The sequence below is a fragment of the Euleptes europaea genome, chromosome 13 (assembly GCF_029931775.1).
Source record: "Euleptes europaea isolate rEulEur1 chromosome 13, rEulEur1.hap1, whole genome shotgun sequence".
Taxonomy (NCBI): Eukaryota; Metazoa; Chordata; class Lepidosauria; order Squamata; family Sphaerodactylidae; genus Euleptes; species Euleptes europaea.
Window position 1 is genome coordinate 59519312 of NC_079324.1, and position 18180 is coordinate 59537491.

Sequence of the window (18180 nt, forward strand, 5' to 3'; positions counted from 1 at the left end):
GTCTGATCCAGCATGGCTGTTCTTATGTAACCTGGAACCGGCATATAAAAGTGCTCCTGAGCAGCTACAGAGTGCAGTTTTTTTTCCTACTGAGCAGCTACAAAATCCCCACGTATCAGAAAAAAAAGATGTGACTTCAGAGGGGGAGGGGGCGGTATTTCCAACCAGAATTGACCCCTGGCACAGTTTCCCCCTAGAAAAGAAGCGCCGGAGATCTGCAGGCGTCAGGTGCTTGCTGGCTGCTCGAAATTCCTGCCCGTATAAGCTCGGTCGTCCAGTTTAGGTGCTGCTGTTGCCATGCGTGGGAGCAAGCTTTTGCACGCGTGCCCACCTGTGGGCCTTCGTGGGGGGGTTGTGGAGTCACGAGCCCTACTCTTTCCCCTTCTGAATGTAGCAGGAGGGTAGCTGTGTTGGTCTGTAGTAGAAGTGGAGGGTTTGAGTCCAGTAGCACCTTGAAGACCAATAAGATTTCCGGGGTAGAAGAAGAAGAAGAAGAGTTGGTCTTTTTATGCCGACTTTCTCTACCACTTAAGGAAGAATCAAACCGGCTTACAATCCCCTTCCCCTCCCCACAACAGACACCCTGTGAGGTAGGTGGGGCTGAGAGAGTGTGACTAGCCCAAGATCACCCAGCTGGCTTCATGTGGAGGAGCAAGGAAACAAATCCAGTTCACCAGATTAGCCTCCGCCGCTCCTGTGGAGGAGTGAGGAATCAAACCCGGTTCTCAAGATCAGAGTCCATCGCTCCAAACCCCCGCTCTTAACCACTACACCACGCTGGCTGGGCATATGCTTTTGAGAGTTCAAGCTCCCTTTGTCAAATACTCTTCTGAAAGGTCTTAGTGGTTACCGTTAATGGTGTGTGTTGTGACTTTTGAACTTTGGAAGGTTACTGTATTTGTTTAGCTGTTTATGACCCATTGGTGACCCAAAGCGCCTTATGGGGCTCCGACGGTCAGGTCTGGCTGCCCTGCCCCATAAAGGGCTGAGGCCGAGAACTTTGTGGCTAGCTGAAGCCCCTCTGCCAAATTCCTGGCAGAAGTGGGATTTGAAAGGACGGCTTCATGGGTCACAGCTTACCGTGTCAGTTTGCGGTCAGTTTCCCAGGAGTAAATCCCACTGCATAAATTTAAGCAGGATTTGGAGTAGACCTGTTAAGGATTGCTTTTAACTATGAGTAAGACACTTGTCCCACTCTGCTCTGAAAGTTGCATAGTTAAATGTGCTTTCCAGCCCTGACTTTTGGCGAGGATGTGATCTTGCGTGAAATGTTGCGTTAATTAATCCAGAACCGCTGGCTCTTAGGCTGTTAATTTAGGATGTAAGCCAGTGGGCCGAGCAATTAAAGTCTGATTATCGATTGTCCTGAGGGTACCTTATATCGGAGCTCTAAATAAATTCTGCACGATTATTATTAACTATGATGCCCACGGTTCTATGCTCAACCTCATCTACCGTATTTTTATCCCACCCTTCGTCCAAGCGGCTCAGTCTGGCATATGTACTTCTCCCCATTTTGTCCTCACAACAACCCTGTGAGGTAGGCGGGGCTAGGAGTGGAGGGGACTTTGCCAAGGTTGCTTAATAAGAGCCGAGTGGGGATTTCAGCCCTGAGTGCCCAGTCCCCTCCGACACTGCCTGCTACCCCACCTCCTCTGAACGTGTCCAGAGGAGGGCAACAAAGATGGTGAGGGTTCTGGAGATCATGTCCTATGAGGAAAGGTTGAAGGAGCTGGGTATGTTTACTCTGAAGAAGAGAAGACTGAGAGGGGACATGGTAACCATCTTCAAGTACTTGAAGGGCTGTCCTATGGAGGAGGGTGCCGAGTTGTTTTCTGTGGCCCCAGAAGGTCGGACCAGAACCAACAGGTTGAAATTAAATCAAGAGTTTTTGTCTAGACATTAGGAAGAATTTTCTAACAGAGCGGTTCCTCAGTGAAACAGGAGGTGGTGAGCTCTCCTTCCCTGGAGGTTTTTAAGCAGAGGCTAGATGGCCATCTGCCAGCAATCCTGATTCTATGACCTTAGGCAGATAGTGAGAAGGAGGGCATCTTGGCCATCTCCTGGGCGTGGAGTAGGGGTCACTAGGGGTGTGGGAGGGAGGTAGCTGTGAATATCCTGCATTGTGCAGGGGGTTGGACTAGATGACAATGGTGGTCCCTTGCAACTCTATGATTCTATGTAATGCCGATAAGGATCCCCCGTTGAGGAGGAGTGTGGGTGTTAGGCAAAGAGCCCATTCCTTGATAGCTCCGTAACAACCCCATCGAGGAGGTCAGCTGATCCCCGTTTAGCAATTTTGGACGCATGCCCTCAGAAGAGCTGTGGTGCACCCCTTTCCCTGGTTGCTCGAGATCCTGTATGCTTATTCCACCCCCACGTCCAGCTTTTCTTCTCTGGCCTGTTTTTGCTTTCCTTCCTTCCTGCCTTGCTGGGGCTTCAACGTAAAGCAAACTGAATTTATGGGGCGATTAGTCCCCATTGCTGGGTAGGCCTCCTTTCAGTGAAAGGTCATATTTTGCTTATAATCTGACTGCAGTGACACCGGTGACTCTTTCTAGTCCTCTAGACATGTGCCCTTAGTATGTGCGTCCGTGCACAGAGTGGGTTCCCATTGAGCGCAAAGGTAATCTAGTCTGGAGAGACAGAGACAGAGAGAGAGAGATGGGGGCGTGAGCAGTGGGGACAACCTGAAGTTAGAGGTGCTGATAGGATGATTCCCCATTCCAGAGGTAGGGTTGCCCGCTCTGGGTTGGGAAACACCTGGAGGTTTTTGGGGGTGGAGCCTGAGGTGGGTGGGGTTTGGGGAGGGGCTTCAATACCAGGGAGTCCAATGGCCTGAGCAGCCGTTTTCTCCAGGGGAATTGATATCTATCTGCTGGAGACCAGTTGTAATAGCAGGAGAACTCCAGCTAGTACCTGGAAGTTGGCAACCCTATCCAGAAGTGACTCCTGGGGAAAATGAGGTCTGGTGATGCAGTCTCCCCTCATTTGTCATTTCTTGGACAGCCGGTGAGGTAATTGTACGGCATCCCCATACTTTGAAAGTGAAAGAGAATTCATTTGCTGCAGAGAGCGAGCGAGAGAGAGCTTCTTTCTGCAGGGGAAGAGAGAGCCGCCAGGAACCACGAGCAGAGGACATCCTAACCTTTCTTTCAGTTCATTTTCTTTTGTGCTTGCAGCCAAGGTTTTAAAAAAGTCTCCCCCTTCCCTTCCCTTCCCTTCCCTTCCCTTCCCTTCCCTTCCCTTCCCTTCCCTTCCCTTCCTTCCTTCCTTCCTTCCTTCCTTCCTTCCTTCCTTCCTTCCTTCCTTCCTTCCTTCCTTCCTTCCTTCCTTCCTTCCTTCCTTCCTTCCTTCCTTCCTTCCTTCCTTCCTTCCTTCCTTCCTTCCTTCCTCTCTCTGTCTCTCTCTCTGTCTCTTTTTCTTTCTTTCTTTCTTTCTTTCTTTCTTTCTTTCTTTCTTTCTTTCTTTCTTTCTTTCTTTCTTTCTTTCTTTCTTTCTCTCTTTCTCTCTTTCTCTCTTTCTCTCTTTCTCTCTTTCTCTCTTTCTCTCTTTCTTTCTCTCTTTCTCTCTTTCTTTCTCTCTTTCTTTCTCTCTTTCTTTCTCTCTCTCTTTCTTTCTCTCTCTTTCTCTCTTTCTCTCTTTCTCTCTTTCTCTCTTTCTTTTCTTTTGTCTTTTTTTCTGCTTTCCCACTTGAAAGCCGTTCCTTCTCGCTGTGGTCCAGCAGGGAGGGTGTTCTGAACCAGGGGTGGGGTGGGGGCTTCTGGCCTGGCTCCTCTTGCCTCGGGGAGGGGTGGGGAGGTGGAGCTGCCTCTTTGATGGGAAGTCTAGGTGGGGCAAGGTGGGCGAACCTCAAAGAGTGAGAACTGCAGTTCGAGCTGCAAGCAATAACTTCATTCTCTCCCCCCCCCCTTCCTTTTTGTGTTGTCTGCCTCAGAAAAAAGCAGAAGCTGCTCACAGGATATTGGAAGGGCTGGGACCGCAGGTGGAACTGGTAAGTCTTAGAACTCCCTCCCCAGGGAGATTCGTCCGTCTCCCTCTATCGGTGTCTTTCGCCAGCGGGCGAAGACCTTTCTTTTTTTTCCGTCTGGCATACCCCCCAGTAACTGTTATTGGCCCCCCTCCCTAGTTTTGGTATTGTTGGTTTGTGTTTTTATTGAATTATTTGATCATTTTAAACGCTTCTTTTCATTGTTTTAATATTTTTACATGTGCCTCCTTGGAGACCCTGATCGGGTGGAAAGGCAGCATAATTTTATATTTATATATATATATATGCAGAAGGTCCCAGGTTCAATCCCCAGCTTCTCCAGTTAAAGGGACTAGGCAAGTAGGTGATGTGAAAGACCCCTGCCTGAGACCCTGGAGAGCCGTTCCAGTCTGAGTAGACAATACTGACTTGGATGGACCAGAGGTCTGACTCAGTAGAAGGCAGCTTCATGTGTGTCAGTGCTGTGTCATTGTGCACATTGGAGAGGGGCTGTGGCTCAGTGGTAGAGCATCTGCTTGGTATGCAGGAGGTCCCAGGTTCAATCCCCGGCAACTCCAGTTAAAGGGACTAGGCAAGTAGGTGATGTGAAAGACCTCTGCCTGAGACCCTGGAGAGCTGCTGCCAGTCTGAGTAGACAATACTGATTTTGATGGACCAAGGGTCTGATTCAGTATAAGGCAGCTTCACGTGTTCATGTGTGTGGGGGGGACCCTTTCAGTTTTTCTTTCTTTTCTTTCTGTCGCTCCCGACCTCCTTATCTCTCAGCCTTGGCATTTTGGAGGGCAGCCAAAATGTTGAGCAGAAGCCGGCAGACTCTCTCCAGACACATATGTAGATACAGGTTCTGTAGGGAAGATTTGCCTTGACTTTGAAACACCCAGCCGGCACGCTGCCAAGGCAGGGCGTTTGCCGTGCAGTCTGCGAACGACCCCAAGACACCTGCCCAAGGACACCTCTGCCTCTTTCAGCTTCCTCTGCCTCCCCCCCCCCCCCCAGTACTTGCTGGAAACTGGGTCAAAGGGGAACTGCGGGCTGGCCTCCGTCAGTATTTGACTGCTGAGTCGCCCTCTTTAAAAAAAAAAAATGCAATGAAGTCTCTCTCTTTTTGTCTTCTGCTGTTGGTTGCTTTGATCAGTTCCGGAAATTCAACAATGCTTAACTTAACTTACTTAACTTAAAACTTTATTGCGGTCCTCGACCAGCACAAAAATAGGTACAGGGAATAAACAAAAGGAATAAGATCAGTATAAAACCAACTTCATGTAGCAACCGCCAATAAACATGGTATATACCAAACACAAACTGCAATATAAACATAACCTATAAACAGATTTACAATTCCAAATTCTCCTTAACAAATAACTAAAAATTAAATCCTACCCAGTAACTTTAAAACTCCTATCATTCTTTATGTTAAAAGGCCCTCTTTACTTTTTCTAAAATTACATATCTGTGTTCAAAATTGAGCAACCAGCCGTGTTGTTTGATCATTCTTGTCTGAGAGAAGATATTCAAGTTTAATTTTGTTAACTCTCCCAGGGAACCTTTCCAGGAATGGCCCAATAGTTTTGCTACGGATGTTATTATATAGAGCACAATCAAACAATCAACAATGTGTTTTTCGGATTAGATTATAACTCAAAAGGTTACTTTAAAGCGGTAACTTTAAAGACAAACATCTTGCCACCTAGGCTTTAGTGAGCTGGAGCCAGAAGCGCATGTCAGTACATTAGACAAGGTGGACTCTGGCTCAGGAAAGTCGGTGTCCTTACCTAGCCGGATCTGGGAAGCTAAGCAGGGTCGGTCCTGGTTAGTGCTTGGATGGGAGACCGCCAAGGAAGTCCCAGGTTGCTGTGCAGAAGCAGGCAATGGCGAACCACCTCTGAACGTCTCTTGCCTGGAAAACCGTCAGGGGTACAATAAGTCAGTTGCAGCTTTCTGGCAAGCCATTAACATGTGTCAGCCCTGACTTGGATGGCCCACAATCTTCAGAAACTAAGCAGCGTTGGCCTTGGTTAGTAATTGGATGGGAGACCACCAAGGAAGCCCAGGGTTGCTACGCAGAGGCAGGCAACGGCAACTGCCTCTGAACATCTTTCCTTGAAAACTCTATGGGGTCTCCATAAATCAGCTGTGACTTAAGAACATAAGAAAGGCCATGCTGGATCAGGCCAAGGTCCATCAAGTCCAGCAGTCCGTTCACACAATGGCCAACCAGGTGCCTCTCGGAAGCCCACAAACAAGACGGCTGCAGCAGCATTTTCCTGCCTGCGTTCCACAGCACCTAATAATAGGCCTGCTCCTCTGATCCTGGAGAGAATAGGTATGCATCGTGACTAGCATCCATTTTTACTAGTAGCCATGAATAGCCCTCTCCTCCACAAACATGTCCACTCCCCTCTGAAAACCTTCCAAGTTGGCAGCCATCACCACATCCTGGGGGAGGGAGTTCCACAATGTAACTATGCGGTGTGTGAAGAAAGACTTACTTTTATCTGTTTTGAATCTCTCACCCTCCAGCTTCAGCAGATGACCCTGCGTTCTAGTATGATGAGAGAGGGAGAAAAGCTTCTCCCTCTCCACTCTCTCCATACCATGCATAATTTTATAGACCTCGATCATGTCTTCCCTTAACCGCCTTCTTTCCAAGCTAAACAACCCCTGACAGCAAAAAAAGAGAAGACGTTGGGTTTTAAATTGCCACAGGACTTTTGGTTTGTTTAGGTGCAGCAAATTGACATGTCCCCCTCAGGAATTTGGCCTTAGAAATTTATCACAGCACAATAAATATTTGGGACTGGAATCCACTTTATCCGGACGCACAAAGGACCGCCTCAGGCCTGCTTCGCACATCTGCTGTCTTCATATGTCTGAGCTTAGACTGTGCATTAAAAGCAAGCGGACAACTGTTCCTATAATAAATCTTGTACACTTGAAGGGCCCTGTTTGCTGCAGCCGAGCACAGCTGCCTCTGTGGGATCTTTACAGTCTGACGGCCCCGTCCGTCCTGCATGCGGAAGATCCCCAAAGAGCTCAGTGAGGAATAGCACCCATGGGTGGAGTGTGTCTGCTAATCGGTGGGAAGCGCTTACTGTTTCCCTCTGGACAGCCGGCGTGGTGTAGTGGTTAAGAGCAGTGGTTTGCAGTGAGGGACTCTGATCTGGAGAACCAGGTTCGATTCCCCACTCCTCCACATGCGTGGCAGACGCTAATCTGGTGAACTGTGTTGGTTTCCCCACTCCTACACATGAAGCCAGCTGGGTGACCTTGGGCTAGTCACAGCTGTCTTCGAGCTCTCTCAGCTCCACCTACATCCCAGGGTGTCTGTTGTGGAAAGGGAAAGGGAAGGTGATTGTAAGCCGGCTTATTTCTTCCTTAAGTGGTAGAGAAAGTCGGCATACAAAAACCAACTCTTCTCCTCCTTCTCTTGCAAATAACGGCTCAGTACATGAGGTTGATAAGAGCTTGGCCATAGGACTGGGGGGGGGGGGGTCGAGGCCAGTAGGGGCACTCCTGCCCTACATTTTGGTCCACTGCATATTAAGACTTGGTGCTGGTGGTGGAAAGTCCCGTTAAGCCGCAGCCAACTTATGGCGAACCCAGTAGGGTTTTCAAGGCAAGAGACATTCAGAGGTGGTTTGCCATCGCCTGTCCCTGTGTAGCAACCCTGGACTTCTTTGGTGGTTCTCCCATCCAAGTACACATCAAGCTGCCTTATACTGAATCGGACCCTTGGTCCATAAAAGTCAGTATTGTCTACTCAGACTAGCAGCGGCTCTCCAGGGTCTCAGGCAGAGGTCTTTCACATCAGCTACTTGCCTAGTCCCTTTAACTGGAGATGGCAGGGATTGAACCTGGGACCGTCTGCATGTCAAGCAGATGCTCTACCACAGAGCTACTGCCCTTCCCCAAAGTACTAACCAAGGCCAACCCTGCTTAGCTTCCGAGATCTAATGAGATTGAGCTAGCCAGGGCAGTCCAGATCAGGGCATATCGTGACTTAGCTGAGTATATAAAGTCTAAGGTATCCTGAGTCCTCTTCCCTCGAATGCATACATTAACTTAGCGTGTGCCGGATTGCCATAGGAAAGAAATGTGTGCCAGTGGCGTGGTAAACCACGGAGCAGAACCCTTTGGGTCCTCTCGTTCTGCCTTTCCTGGCTGGTCGTGGCTCCGCAGCGGCTCACGTGTCCTCTGTCTGCAGGGAGCATCTGCGCCTCTGCTGTCTGCATGGCTTTCAGAGCGTGGCCTTGGAAACCATTTCATCCGCTGGCTTTTTAACCCTGTGTACAAAAAAAAAAAAAAAAGGGGAAGAAAAAGCACCCGTAGCACTTCTGTTAATGGTTTAAGGGTAACGTGCCTGTCTGCAAGCACGGCGTGTACCAGGAGAGTGAGAAGGCGATTGTGTGTCTTTTTGTTAAAGCTGCGCTGGCCTCTCGTCCACGATTAAATTGTTTTCACCTAGGAAGACTTTGTGCTCTTTCAGCACTCTCAGAGGACTTGCATCCTCTCAAAATTAAATGCCAGCACTGTACTCTTGCTGCTTCTCTCCCTGGTCTCTCCGAAGCAAGGACATTTTTTCATTTCACACTAGCGATAGCGGTGGGGGTTATGTTAGGTTGTCACATAACGTCTTTAGTTCCCTGCAGGCGCACCTGTAAAATCAAGTGCCCGGGTTGGTCACTAGCATTTATAACCAGGGCTTTGTGGATTCTACAAGCGCCTTTATTTGAGTGGAGAAACTGAGCATCTGCTGCCAAACGTAGCAGCTTGAAAAGTCTTGCTGTGTTTCTGGTCCTGAAGACTGCAGAGGGGGCTTGGAAGTAGCCGAGAAGGAGGCTGTGGAGAAATCTCTCAAGCACCCCAGAGAGTGGGGCTTTGATGCCCCACGTAGCCCCTAGCCCCACTACTCTGTTGATAAGGGAACAAAAATCACATACAAGTTACAGAATCAAACTTGTCTAGCTGCGGAATTTGGGGTATTACAGGTCAGAGGTTCTTTTTTTATTTAACAGATGAGTATAAGTTTTGCTTGCCCTGACCTGGATGGCCCAAGCTAGCCCAGTCTCCTCAGATCTTGGAAGCTAGGCAGGGTTGGCCCTAGTTATTATTACTATTATTTATTATTTGTTGCATTTATATCCCGCCCTCATTCAGGCTCAGAGCGGATCACAGCATAATAATAAAACATCAATTAAAATTAGAGCATCTGCTTGGCATGAAGAAGGTCCCAGGTTCAATCCCCGGCATCTCCAGTTAAAGGGACTAGGCAGGTAGGTGATGTGAAAGACCCCTGCCTGGGACCCTGGAGAGCCGCTGCCAGTCTGAGTAGACAATACTGACTTTGATGGACCCAGGGTCCGATTCAGTGTAAGGCAGCTTCATGTGTTCAAAACATATATTAAAACTGAGTATATAAAATCTAAGATATCCTGAATCCTCTTGCCTTGAATGTGTACATTAACTTAACTTACTTTAAAATCCCATACAAAAAACAAACAAACAACAAGATGGCATTTAATTCCAAATTGCAGCCACTAGACAGACCTGGTTGGCACTGGACCCCCCAAGTCAGGTGGGGGGGGGGGAAGATGGGGCCTATTATGATAGTGGAAAGATTCGCGGCTTCCCTCAAGTGTAGGCCTGGCAGAACAGTTCGGGTTTGCAGGCCCTGAGGAACTCATTTAGGTCCCGCTGGGCCCTGATGTTACTTGGTAGACTGTTACAGCAGGCCAGGTTAGTACTTGGATGGGAGACCACTTAGGAAGTCCAGGATTGCTACACAGCGGCAGGTGATGGCAAACAACCTCTGAACCTCTGTTGCCCAGAAAACCCCATGAGGTGGTCGCCATAATTCAGCTGCAGCTTGACAGCGCTTTCCTCTGTACGCCCTGCTTGTACAGGGAGCATGCTTTGTGGTTTTGGGTTAGGGAATAACATACCTTAAGGGGACCGCCTGCTCCCATACGGACCTACCCGCTCACCGGTTACCAACCTCGGAAGGATGGAAGGCTGAGTCAACCTTGAACCAGCTACTTGAAACCAACTTCCGTGGAGATTGAACTTGAGCCATGAGCAGAGCTTTGACTGCAGTACTGCAGCTTACCACTCTGCTCCACGGGGCTCTTTGCATTAGACTTATTTGGAAAAGGTGGGGCTGTGGCTCAGTGGTAGAGCATCTGCTTGGCATGCAGAAGGTCCCAGGTTCAATCCCCAGCATCTCGAGTTAAAAGGATCCAGCAGTAGGTGACGTGAAAGATCTCCGTCTGAGACCCTGGAGAGCCGCTGGCTTTCTGCGTAGACAGTACTGACTTTGATGGACCAAGGGTCTGATTCAGTATAAGGCAGTTTCATGTGTGTTCAGGTACCTAGGACTTCTGTATTTTTCCAAAGAGCAATCTACTTCAGTTTACCCACAACATTTTCATCGCTTCTTCATTGCAGTTACCAGTGATGACCTAAAGTGTGAATGTACCACCAAAGGTCATGCGCCACAGTTGAAGCTTGCGCATCACGTTGGTGTCCATTCAAACCCCGCAAGTTGCAATGCGACAGTTCACACGTTGGATTGAGAGTCCACTAAGGACTCCTTCACAAGTGCGTCCTTTGATTTTTCTCTATTTCTGACGGCTGGGAGCCGAATGTGTGAATTGATTGCATTGAAAGCCAGGGCATTTGAGGTTTTCGCCAAGTTCTCTCTATAGCGTTGGGTCCGCGATGAACCCTCTTGACCTGCATCAGCGGTTGCTTAATCTCATTCTCATCCAGTGATGAATCTGCATGTGTGTGAACCAAGCCCGAGAGTTGAGAAAGCAAGCCATGAGCCAATCCAGCGACATATATACACAAGCTGGTTTCAAAGCAATGTTTCCGGCTCGTAAGATGACTTCATGAAATGGTCCCATCAGCTCACAGAGCAAAACTCTTTCCAAATTGTTCCTCCAACCCCTTCAGTAAAACAGAGAGACTAGATTAAAAAGCAAAGCACACAATTAACAAACAAAAAAAAACGCAAGTTGCGCTTCCCCTTCTGGGGAAGTGAATCGGCAGAGGAGGTTGTGATTAATTCCCATGTGACATTTCGGTGGAGGAGAGGCACAGGCTTGCCAGCGTTGCATGTCGCGCTGCGTGAAATAGTTCCAAAAGTAAGTTCTTCTGTGTCAGGATTCTTGAAATCTTCTGTCACACAAAACCTTCCCCCCACCCCCAGCAAATAATAATTCTCCACAGAGAGAAAATGGAATCTCTGGAGAGAAGAATACTAGGATACAGTCTTTCTCCCTGACTTGCTGCTTTTCTACAGGCAGGGAGAGTGTTTTCTCCCACCAAATTGAGGCGGAGTAATTCAAACAAGGATCCTTCTCTCTGCATCATGGGAAGGGGCCATAGCTCAGAGGTAGAGCATCTGCTTGGCATACAGAAGCTCCCAGGTTCAATCCCCAGCATCTCCAGTTAAAGGGACTAGGCGAGTAGGTGATGTGAAAGACCTCAGCCTGAGACCCTGGAGAGCCGCTGCCGGTCTGAGTAGTCAATACTGAACACATGAAACTGCCTTATACTGAATCAGACCCTTGGTCCATCAAAGTCAGTATTGTCTACTCTGACTGGCAGCAGCTCTCCAGGGTCTCAAGCAGAGGTCTTTCACATCACCTACTTGCCTATTCCCTTCAACTGGAGATGCCAGGGATTGTACCTGGGACCTTCTGCATGCCAAGCAGATGCTCTACCATTGAGCCACAGCCCCTCCCTGACTTTGATGGACCAAGGGTCTGATTTATAAGGCAGCTTCATGTGTTCATCCTGGAGTAGTATTGTCAAAGAAAAGGTTTGCTTCCTGACTGAGGTTGGGGCTTAATTGGGCCCTTGGGCTGCCCCGTCTTCATGGAATCATAGAGTTGGAAGGGACCACCAGGGTCATCTAGTCCAACCCCCTGCACAATGCACCAAACCCGTTTCTCCACTTTCCCCTTAACTGACTCAGGGTGCCGCGAACCTTCGTTTGCCGCTCGTCCAGCAGGCAAGGAGAATGTATCGTGCTGACCCACAGTCTGGCCGTTCTGCAGCTTCCTGATTCATGACTGGCGTAACCACAGAGGGGCTCTGTCTGCCTGAGTCACCTGAACATGGTCCAAGCGAGGCCGTCATTTCAGTGGATGATTCATAGGCCAAATATCACTCTTATCTGGAGGAGTCCTAGCTGAGGATTGGAGCGGTTATGGGGCCCCCTAGGGCACAGGCTCCCTTCTCTTGGCAACAGAGGCCTTGACCTGATGGCGTCATGCGTGGACAAGCATGTCGCAATAAAAAGGGTTTTTGCACGCTTGCTCACCACTCGGTAATGGGTGGGGGATGGGCCTGAACCGATCACAATGCAAGGCCTTTCCATTCCCTGAGTCCAACTATGGGTCCCCGTAGCCCCGGTCCGTCTGCTTGAGTGGATGGTAGGTGTCTGTGTTCTCCAGCCGAGGCCTTTTCAGCCCACTGGATTCCAGCTGTATTTCCAAGCAGAGAGATTGAATCTGGAACTTTTTATGCCTGCGGAACATGTCTTCATGGGGCTAGATATGCAGTACAATTTTTTTTAATGTGGGAGGGGGAGATGATTCAGAGCGTGGTGTTTTGGTTGGCTCGGGGAAAAGGCCATCGCATGATTGCTTGGAAGAATCTTGGTCCTTGCAGAAAAGAAAGGAGATGGTCGTTCCTAGCATCTTTGCCCTGATTTCTGGGCCAGTTTTTCCTCTGTGACTATCCAAAAGGAGACAGACTTCCCTTTATAGTTCCGCGAGGAGGCGATTGTCCCAATGACCCCGTGCGTGTTTTGCTTGGTGGTAAGCCCCGCTGAAGTCACTGGGACTGATCCCCGGGTAAAAATTACACAGAACGGCAGCCCGAGTCTGGCCGAGGGGTTTGTTTGCCTCGCTGTGCCTTCCGTGCCCCCGCTCCAGGTGCGCCGCTTTTAAATTCTACAATAAAGTGAATAACAACCAGCCCTCCTCCTCTGTGTCTCCCCCGCGCCCCCCCCAACCCCCAGCGTTCACCGTTCACCATGTTCTTTGTGGCACACAGACCGTGGAGGAATTACGTTGCAAACTGCTTGTTTCTGAACGAGCTCGCTTTGGAACAGCAAGCTCTTGGCTGCGCCGCGACTTAAGCGAGCGGCTCCTGGGGGGAAAGGAGAGGAACAGAGAGGAGTCACGTCGGAGGGGGGATGCTGTCAGAAGGATGACCCAGCCGCTCGGCGCCAGAGCTGGCGGGGCATCGGGTGCCGTGGGCTCCCTGGGAGGCGGGAGCTATTGGCGACACGGGCAACTTGCGAGAGGCACGTCCCTCTGCCATTGACGCTTTAATTGTCCTTCTTTATTTCAGCCTCTGTACAACCAGCCTTCAGACACCAGGCAGTACCATGAAAACATTAAAATGTAAGTACGAGCCAATCCACGCTTGTTTGTTCTTTTGTTTTGTTTTTTGCTTTTCTCTCACTAGAGTGGTGTAGTGGTTAAGAGCGGCGGTTTGGAGCGGTGGAGTCTGATCTGGAGAACGGGGTTTGGTTCCCCACCCCTCCACATGAGCGGCGGAGGCTAATCTGGCGAACTGGGTTTGTTTCCCCACTCCTCCACATGAAGCCAGCTGGGTGACCTTGGGCTAGTCACAGTTCTATTAAGAGCTCTCTCAGCCCCACCTACCTCACAGAGTGTCTGTTGTGGGGAAGGGGAAGAAAGGTGATTGTAATCCGGTTTGATTCTCCCTTAAGTGATAGAGAAAGTCGCCAGATAAAAACCAACTCCTCCTCCTCTTTCTTTCAAATGTCAGGGCATGAGCACAGATAAAGAAGGGCAGGGACTTTGCCCTCCCGGTTCAGGTGTCTCTCCCCCCCCCCCCGGAAGAGATGAGGGGGCACGTCCTTCCATCTGGCTCTTGTGCCTTGCGTTTTCTGCCTTTGAGGAAAAGGAGCTCGGAGCGACAAAACGTCTTAAGCAGTTCATCATTCGGAGTGGGCAGAGGGTTAGCAGCCATAGCTGATGCGATGATAAAGTTTCTTTGCTTCAGAACAAGGGGACTTGGGGGAGGGTGGGGAACAGCCACTGGAAATTGGGGAAGGAAAAAGGAGGGGGGAGTGAGTGTGTGGAGGCATGGGCAGACACATCACACACACCTTGGAAAGGACAGAGGAGTATGCAATGTGGGAATTCATTAGGTCCTTCCCCATGTCCAAACTCAGTAGACCTATAGAGTCTGCCATCATAGAGAAAGGAGGGGGAGGAGGTAATGCAGTGGTAGACCCCCTGCTTTGCACAAAGGAAGCTCCAGGTTCAGTCCCAGGCTGATCCATGTTTCTGTAACCTTGAAGCTGGACTACTACATCGTGATCTTCATGGGGCTGCCCTGGAAGGCAATTGAGAAATATCAGTTTGTCCAGAATAGAGCAACTCAGTGATTATTTGTAGTGAGTGGCTTTGTTCATGTTATGCTTGTTTATTTCTTTATTTGATGTATATCCCGCCCCTCCCCGGTAATGTTCTGGAAATGCGTTTGCTACCTGCTTCTTTTCAAGCTCAATTCAAACTCCTGGGGGAGGGGTTGCCTTTAAAAGCGCTCCCCATACTGAGTAGACTGCTGCCCTCCCAGTCTGAACCTGTGCTTCAGCTTCAACCCTCCCAGTGGTTCCTCCTATCTGTCCCCCCCAGTGAAAGCTGTACACCTAGTCACAGGCTTTTCCAGCGGTGGCACCGTAAATAAATAAAGTCATGGACTAAATATCTCTGTAAAACAGCCTTCTGGGAGAGGATACCTAACCCGACAATCTTGTGGAGGTGCAGGGCTCTTTGGGAGGGTGCTCGAGGGGCGCTACTTGTGTTTGGGTTACTTTAGGCTGTTTTGAGAACGGAATGTGTTTGTGGTAGAGCATCTGCTTGGCATGCAGAAGGTCCCAAGTTCAATCCCCGGCATCTCCAGTTAAAGGGACTAGGCAAGTAGGTGATATGAAAGACCTCTGCCTGAGACCCTGGAGAGCCACTGCTGGTCAGAGTAGACAATCGAAGAAGAAGAAGAATTGGTTTTTACATGCCGACTTTCTCTACCACTTAAGCGAGACTCAAACCAGCTTACAATCACCTTCTTTTCCCCACAACAAGACACCCTGTGAGGTAGGTGGGGCTGAGAGAGTGTGACTATCCCAAGACCACCCAGCTGGCTTCATGTGTACGAGGGGGGAAACAGATCCAGTTCACCAGATTAGCCTCCGCCGCTCATGTGGAGGAGTGGGGAATCAAACCCGGTTCTCCAGATCAGAGTCCCCCACTCCAATACTGGCTTTCAATACTGACTTTGATGGACCAAGGGTCTGATTCAGTATAAGGCAGCTTCATGTGTTCGTGTGACTTCAGATTTGCTGTTGCAGGGCTTCTCTTACGTTCTTTGCTCTGTCTGGTTTTTTTGAAAGGGTAATTCCCCCCCCCAAAAAAAAAATCTCTTGCGTGTAGCTGTCTCTAGCTCAGGATTCCTCAAACTGCGTGCAATGCAAAAGAAATGATAGTGTGCCTTGACAAATGCATTGAAAGGCTCCTGTGACCCCAAAACACCCATCGACCGAGGCAGCTGTTCTGCTTGAGTCCATCGTGTTCTCTTGCTCAGTGCTTATTGGGGAAGAGGGGTGTAATTCCCCTGCATGTGTGATTAGCTCATTCTGCGGAGGATTGATGCAGAATGATCTGCCCCTTGGAGAATGCTGTCTTGCCATCTTTGCGTGCCGGAGGTGTTCTTCCAAGCACTGACCCCCGTAGAGGGGTGGCTTCCTCTGTGTCTCCTCTGCATCTCTTGTTCTTAGGTCTAAAAGGAAGCCTGTTGTGGGAATAAACATGAAGCATGCCTCCCATTTAAACTTGGAAACAAAACGGTGCCGGCTAGCAGAAGTTTAGGAACCGCTGCCCTGGCAACGAGAAAAGTAGCGACGGAACACTGTCTAGTCCAAGACCCTCTTGAAAAAAAGAGTCTTACCGATTTCGTGCTGGCAGCTCTCGGAGGCAGGGTACTGGGCTGGGGTCGGTCCCGTTTGACAGCGCTCACATTTCCTCGAAGTTGGCCCACATAAGAACTTAAGGAAAGCCCTTATGGATCAGACCAAGGCCCATCAAGTCCAGCAGCCTGTTCACACCGTGGCCAACCAGGTGCCTCCAGGAAGCCCACAAACAAGACGACTGCAGCAGCACCATCCTGCCTGCGGTCCACAGCACCTAAGATAATAGGCATGCTCCTCTGATGCTGGAGAGAATAGGTATGCATCATGACTAGGGTCCATTTTAACTAGTAGCCGTGAATAGCCCTCTCCTCCATGAACATGTCCACTCCCTTCTTAAAGCCTTCCAAGTTGGTAGCCATCACCACATCCTGGGGCAGGGAGTTCCACAATTTAACTATGCGGAGAGCTGACATGGCTCTAGTCAGAGGCAGGTAGTTGTCCTGGCCTTCTGAAGCGCACATGAGCAGGAAAGAGCAAGAGTCCAGTAGCACCTTAAAAGACTAACAAAATTTCTGGCAGGGTATGAGCTTTCGTGAGCTCCTCTTCTCCAGACTGGACATTCCCAAATCCCTCAGCCTTTCCTCATAGGGCTTGGTCCTCAGGCCCCTTATCATCCTCGTCGCTCTCCTCTGCACCCGCTAATCGTTCTGTTACTGCTTCTACGCCACCCTTTCCTGCTCTGTCAACACCTGAGACTGACCCTCTCCCTAGCTTTGGTTGTAATAATATCGGGAGCAATATCAGCTGGCAGGGTGTCCGCTTGAGTGGCTGCATCTTGAACAGAGAACCGGTTGGAGGTAGAAACATTAAACTTAGGAGGATTACACAAACCTAGAAAGTCTTCAGTTCTGCTTTGTGCAGAGGTCGGAGGGGGCATTAACTTGGTCCACCCTCTAGGTTGCTTATACGCCCCCATCAGCTGATCTTGATCTGAAGGGGGTGTACACACTCCAACATGAAACACAACTGGCTCTGGGTAAGGAGCCCATCCAGAGACCTCTGAGCCAATTGGCCGGCAACTTCAATCAAGGTCAATAGGCTGCAAACTCACTGGTAAATGCAACTTGTTTTGTGTGTGTGTTAAGTGCCGTCAAGTCGCTTCCGACTCATGGCGACCCTATGAATCAGAGCCCTCCAAAATGTCCTATCTTTGACACCCTTGATCAGATCTTGCAAATTGAGGGCCGTGGCTTCCTTGATTGAGTCAATCCATCTCTTGTCGGGTCTTCCTCTTTTCCTGCTGCCCTCAACTTTTCCTAGCATGACTGTCTTTTCTAGTGACTCTTGTCGTCTCATGATGTAACCAAAATACGATAGCTTCAGTTTAGCTCTTGTTTTAGCTCATTCAAAAATAGTTGCGTGGAATTCCCCCTCTGTGTTTTTTCAAGTACAGGTTGAGAATCCCATATCTGGACATCCAAGATCCAGACTAACCCGAAAATAGGGTTGCCAACCTCCAGGTACTAGCTGGAGATCTCCTGCTTTTACAACTGATCTCCAGCCGATAGAGATCAGTTCAGCTGGAGAAAATGGCCGCTTTGGCAGTTGGACTCTATGTCACTGAAGTCCCTCCCCAAACCCCACCCTCCTCAGGCTCCGCCCCCCAAACCTGCCGCCAGTAGCGAAGAGGGACCTGGCAACCCTACCTGAAAACCAGACTTTTTGAGCGGGCGTGCAAACATTACTCACAGGCCCTCAGCGGCACGCCAGTTTGCTTTCTGATGGTTCAGTGTACACAAAATTATTAAAAGTATTGTTTAAAATTCAGGCGATGTGTATAAAGTGTATATAAAACATATACAGAACATAAATTAATGCCGTGTTTAAACTCGGGTTCCATCCCCAGAATATCTCATTATATATATGCAAATATTCCAAAATACGGAAAGATCTGAAATACGGACCACTTCTGGTCCCTAACAGTATAGATAAGGGATACTCAAACTGTATTTGGTTTGTCTTCCTGGATTCTACCTGGCTGCTCAATTCCTTCCTCAAAATCAACTGGTTGCTCACTCCTCTCCCGCTCTTCCGCAGCCTTTTTGTGCTGTATTTGCACCGCCTGATCTACCATCCGTCCTTGGCTTCCCTTCCTTCCCCCTTTCCTTGCCAACTCCCCCCCTTCGCCGCTGTTGATCCGGGCTCTTTGATGAATCAAAAGGCTTCCTGTGTA

General features: G+C 49.3%; 1 protein-coding gene across 1 annotated transcript in view; it reads left to right on the plus strand.

Moving 5' to 3' along the window:
- Positions 1-18180, plus strand: part of NCOR2 (nuclear receptor corepressor 2) — a 242578-nt gene that overhangs the window by 53397 nt on the left and 171001 nt on the right. Inside the window, exons 6-7 of the mRNA XM_056859087.1 lie at positions 3938-3994; positions 13358-13410. Of these exons, the coding sequence (XP_056715065.1) occupies positions 3938-3994; positions 13358-13410 (110 nt within the window). The remainder of the gene's footprint in view (positions 1-3937; positions 3995-13357; positions 13411-18180) is intronic.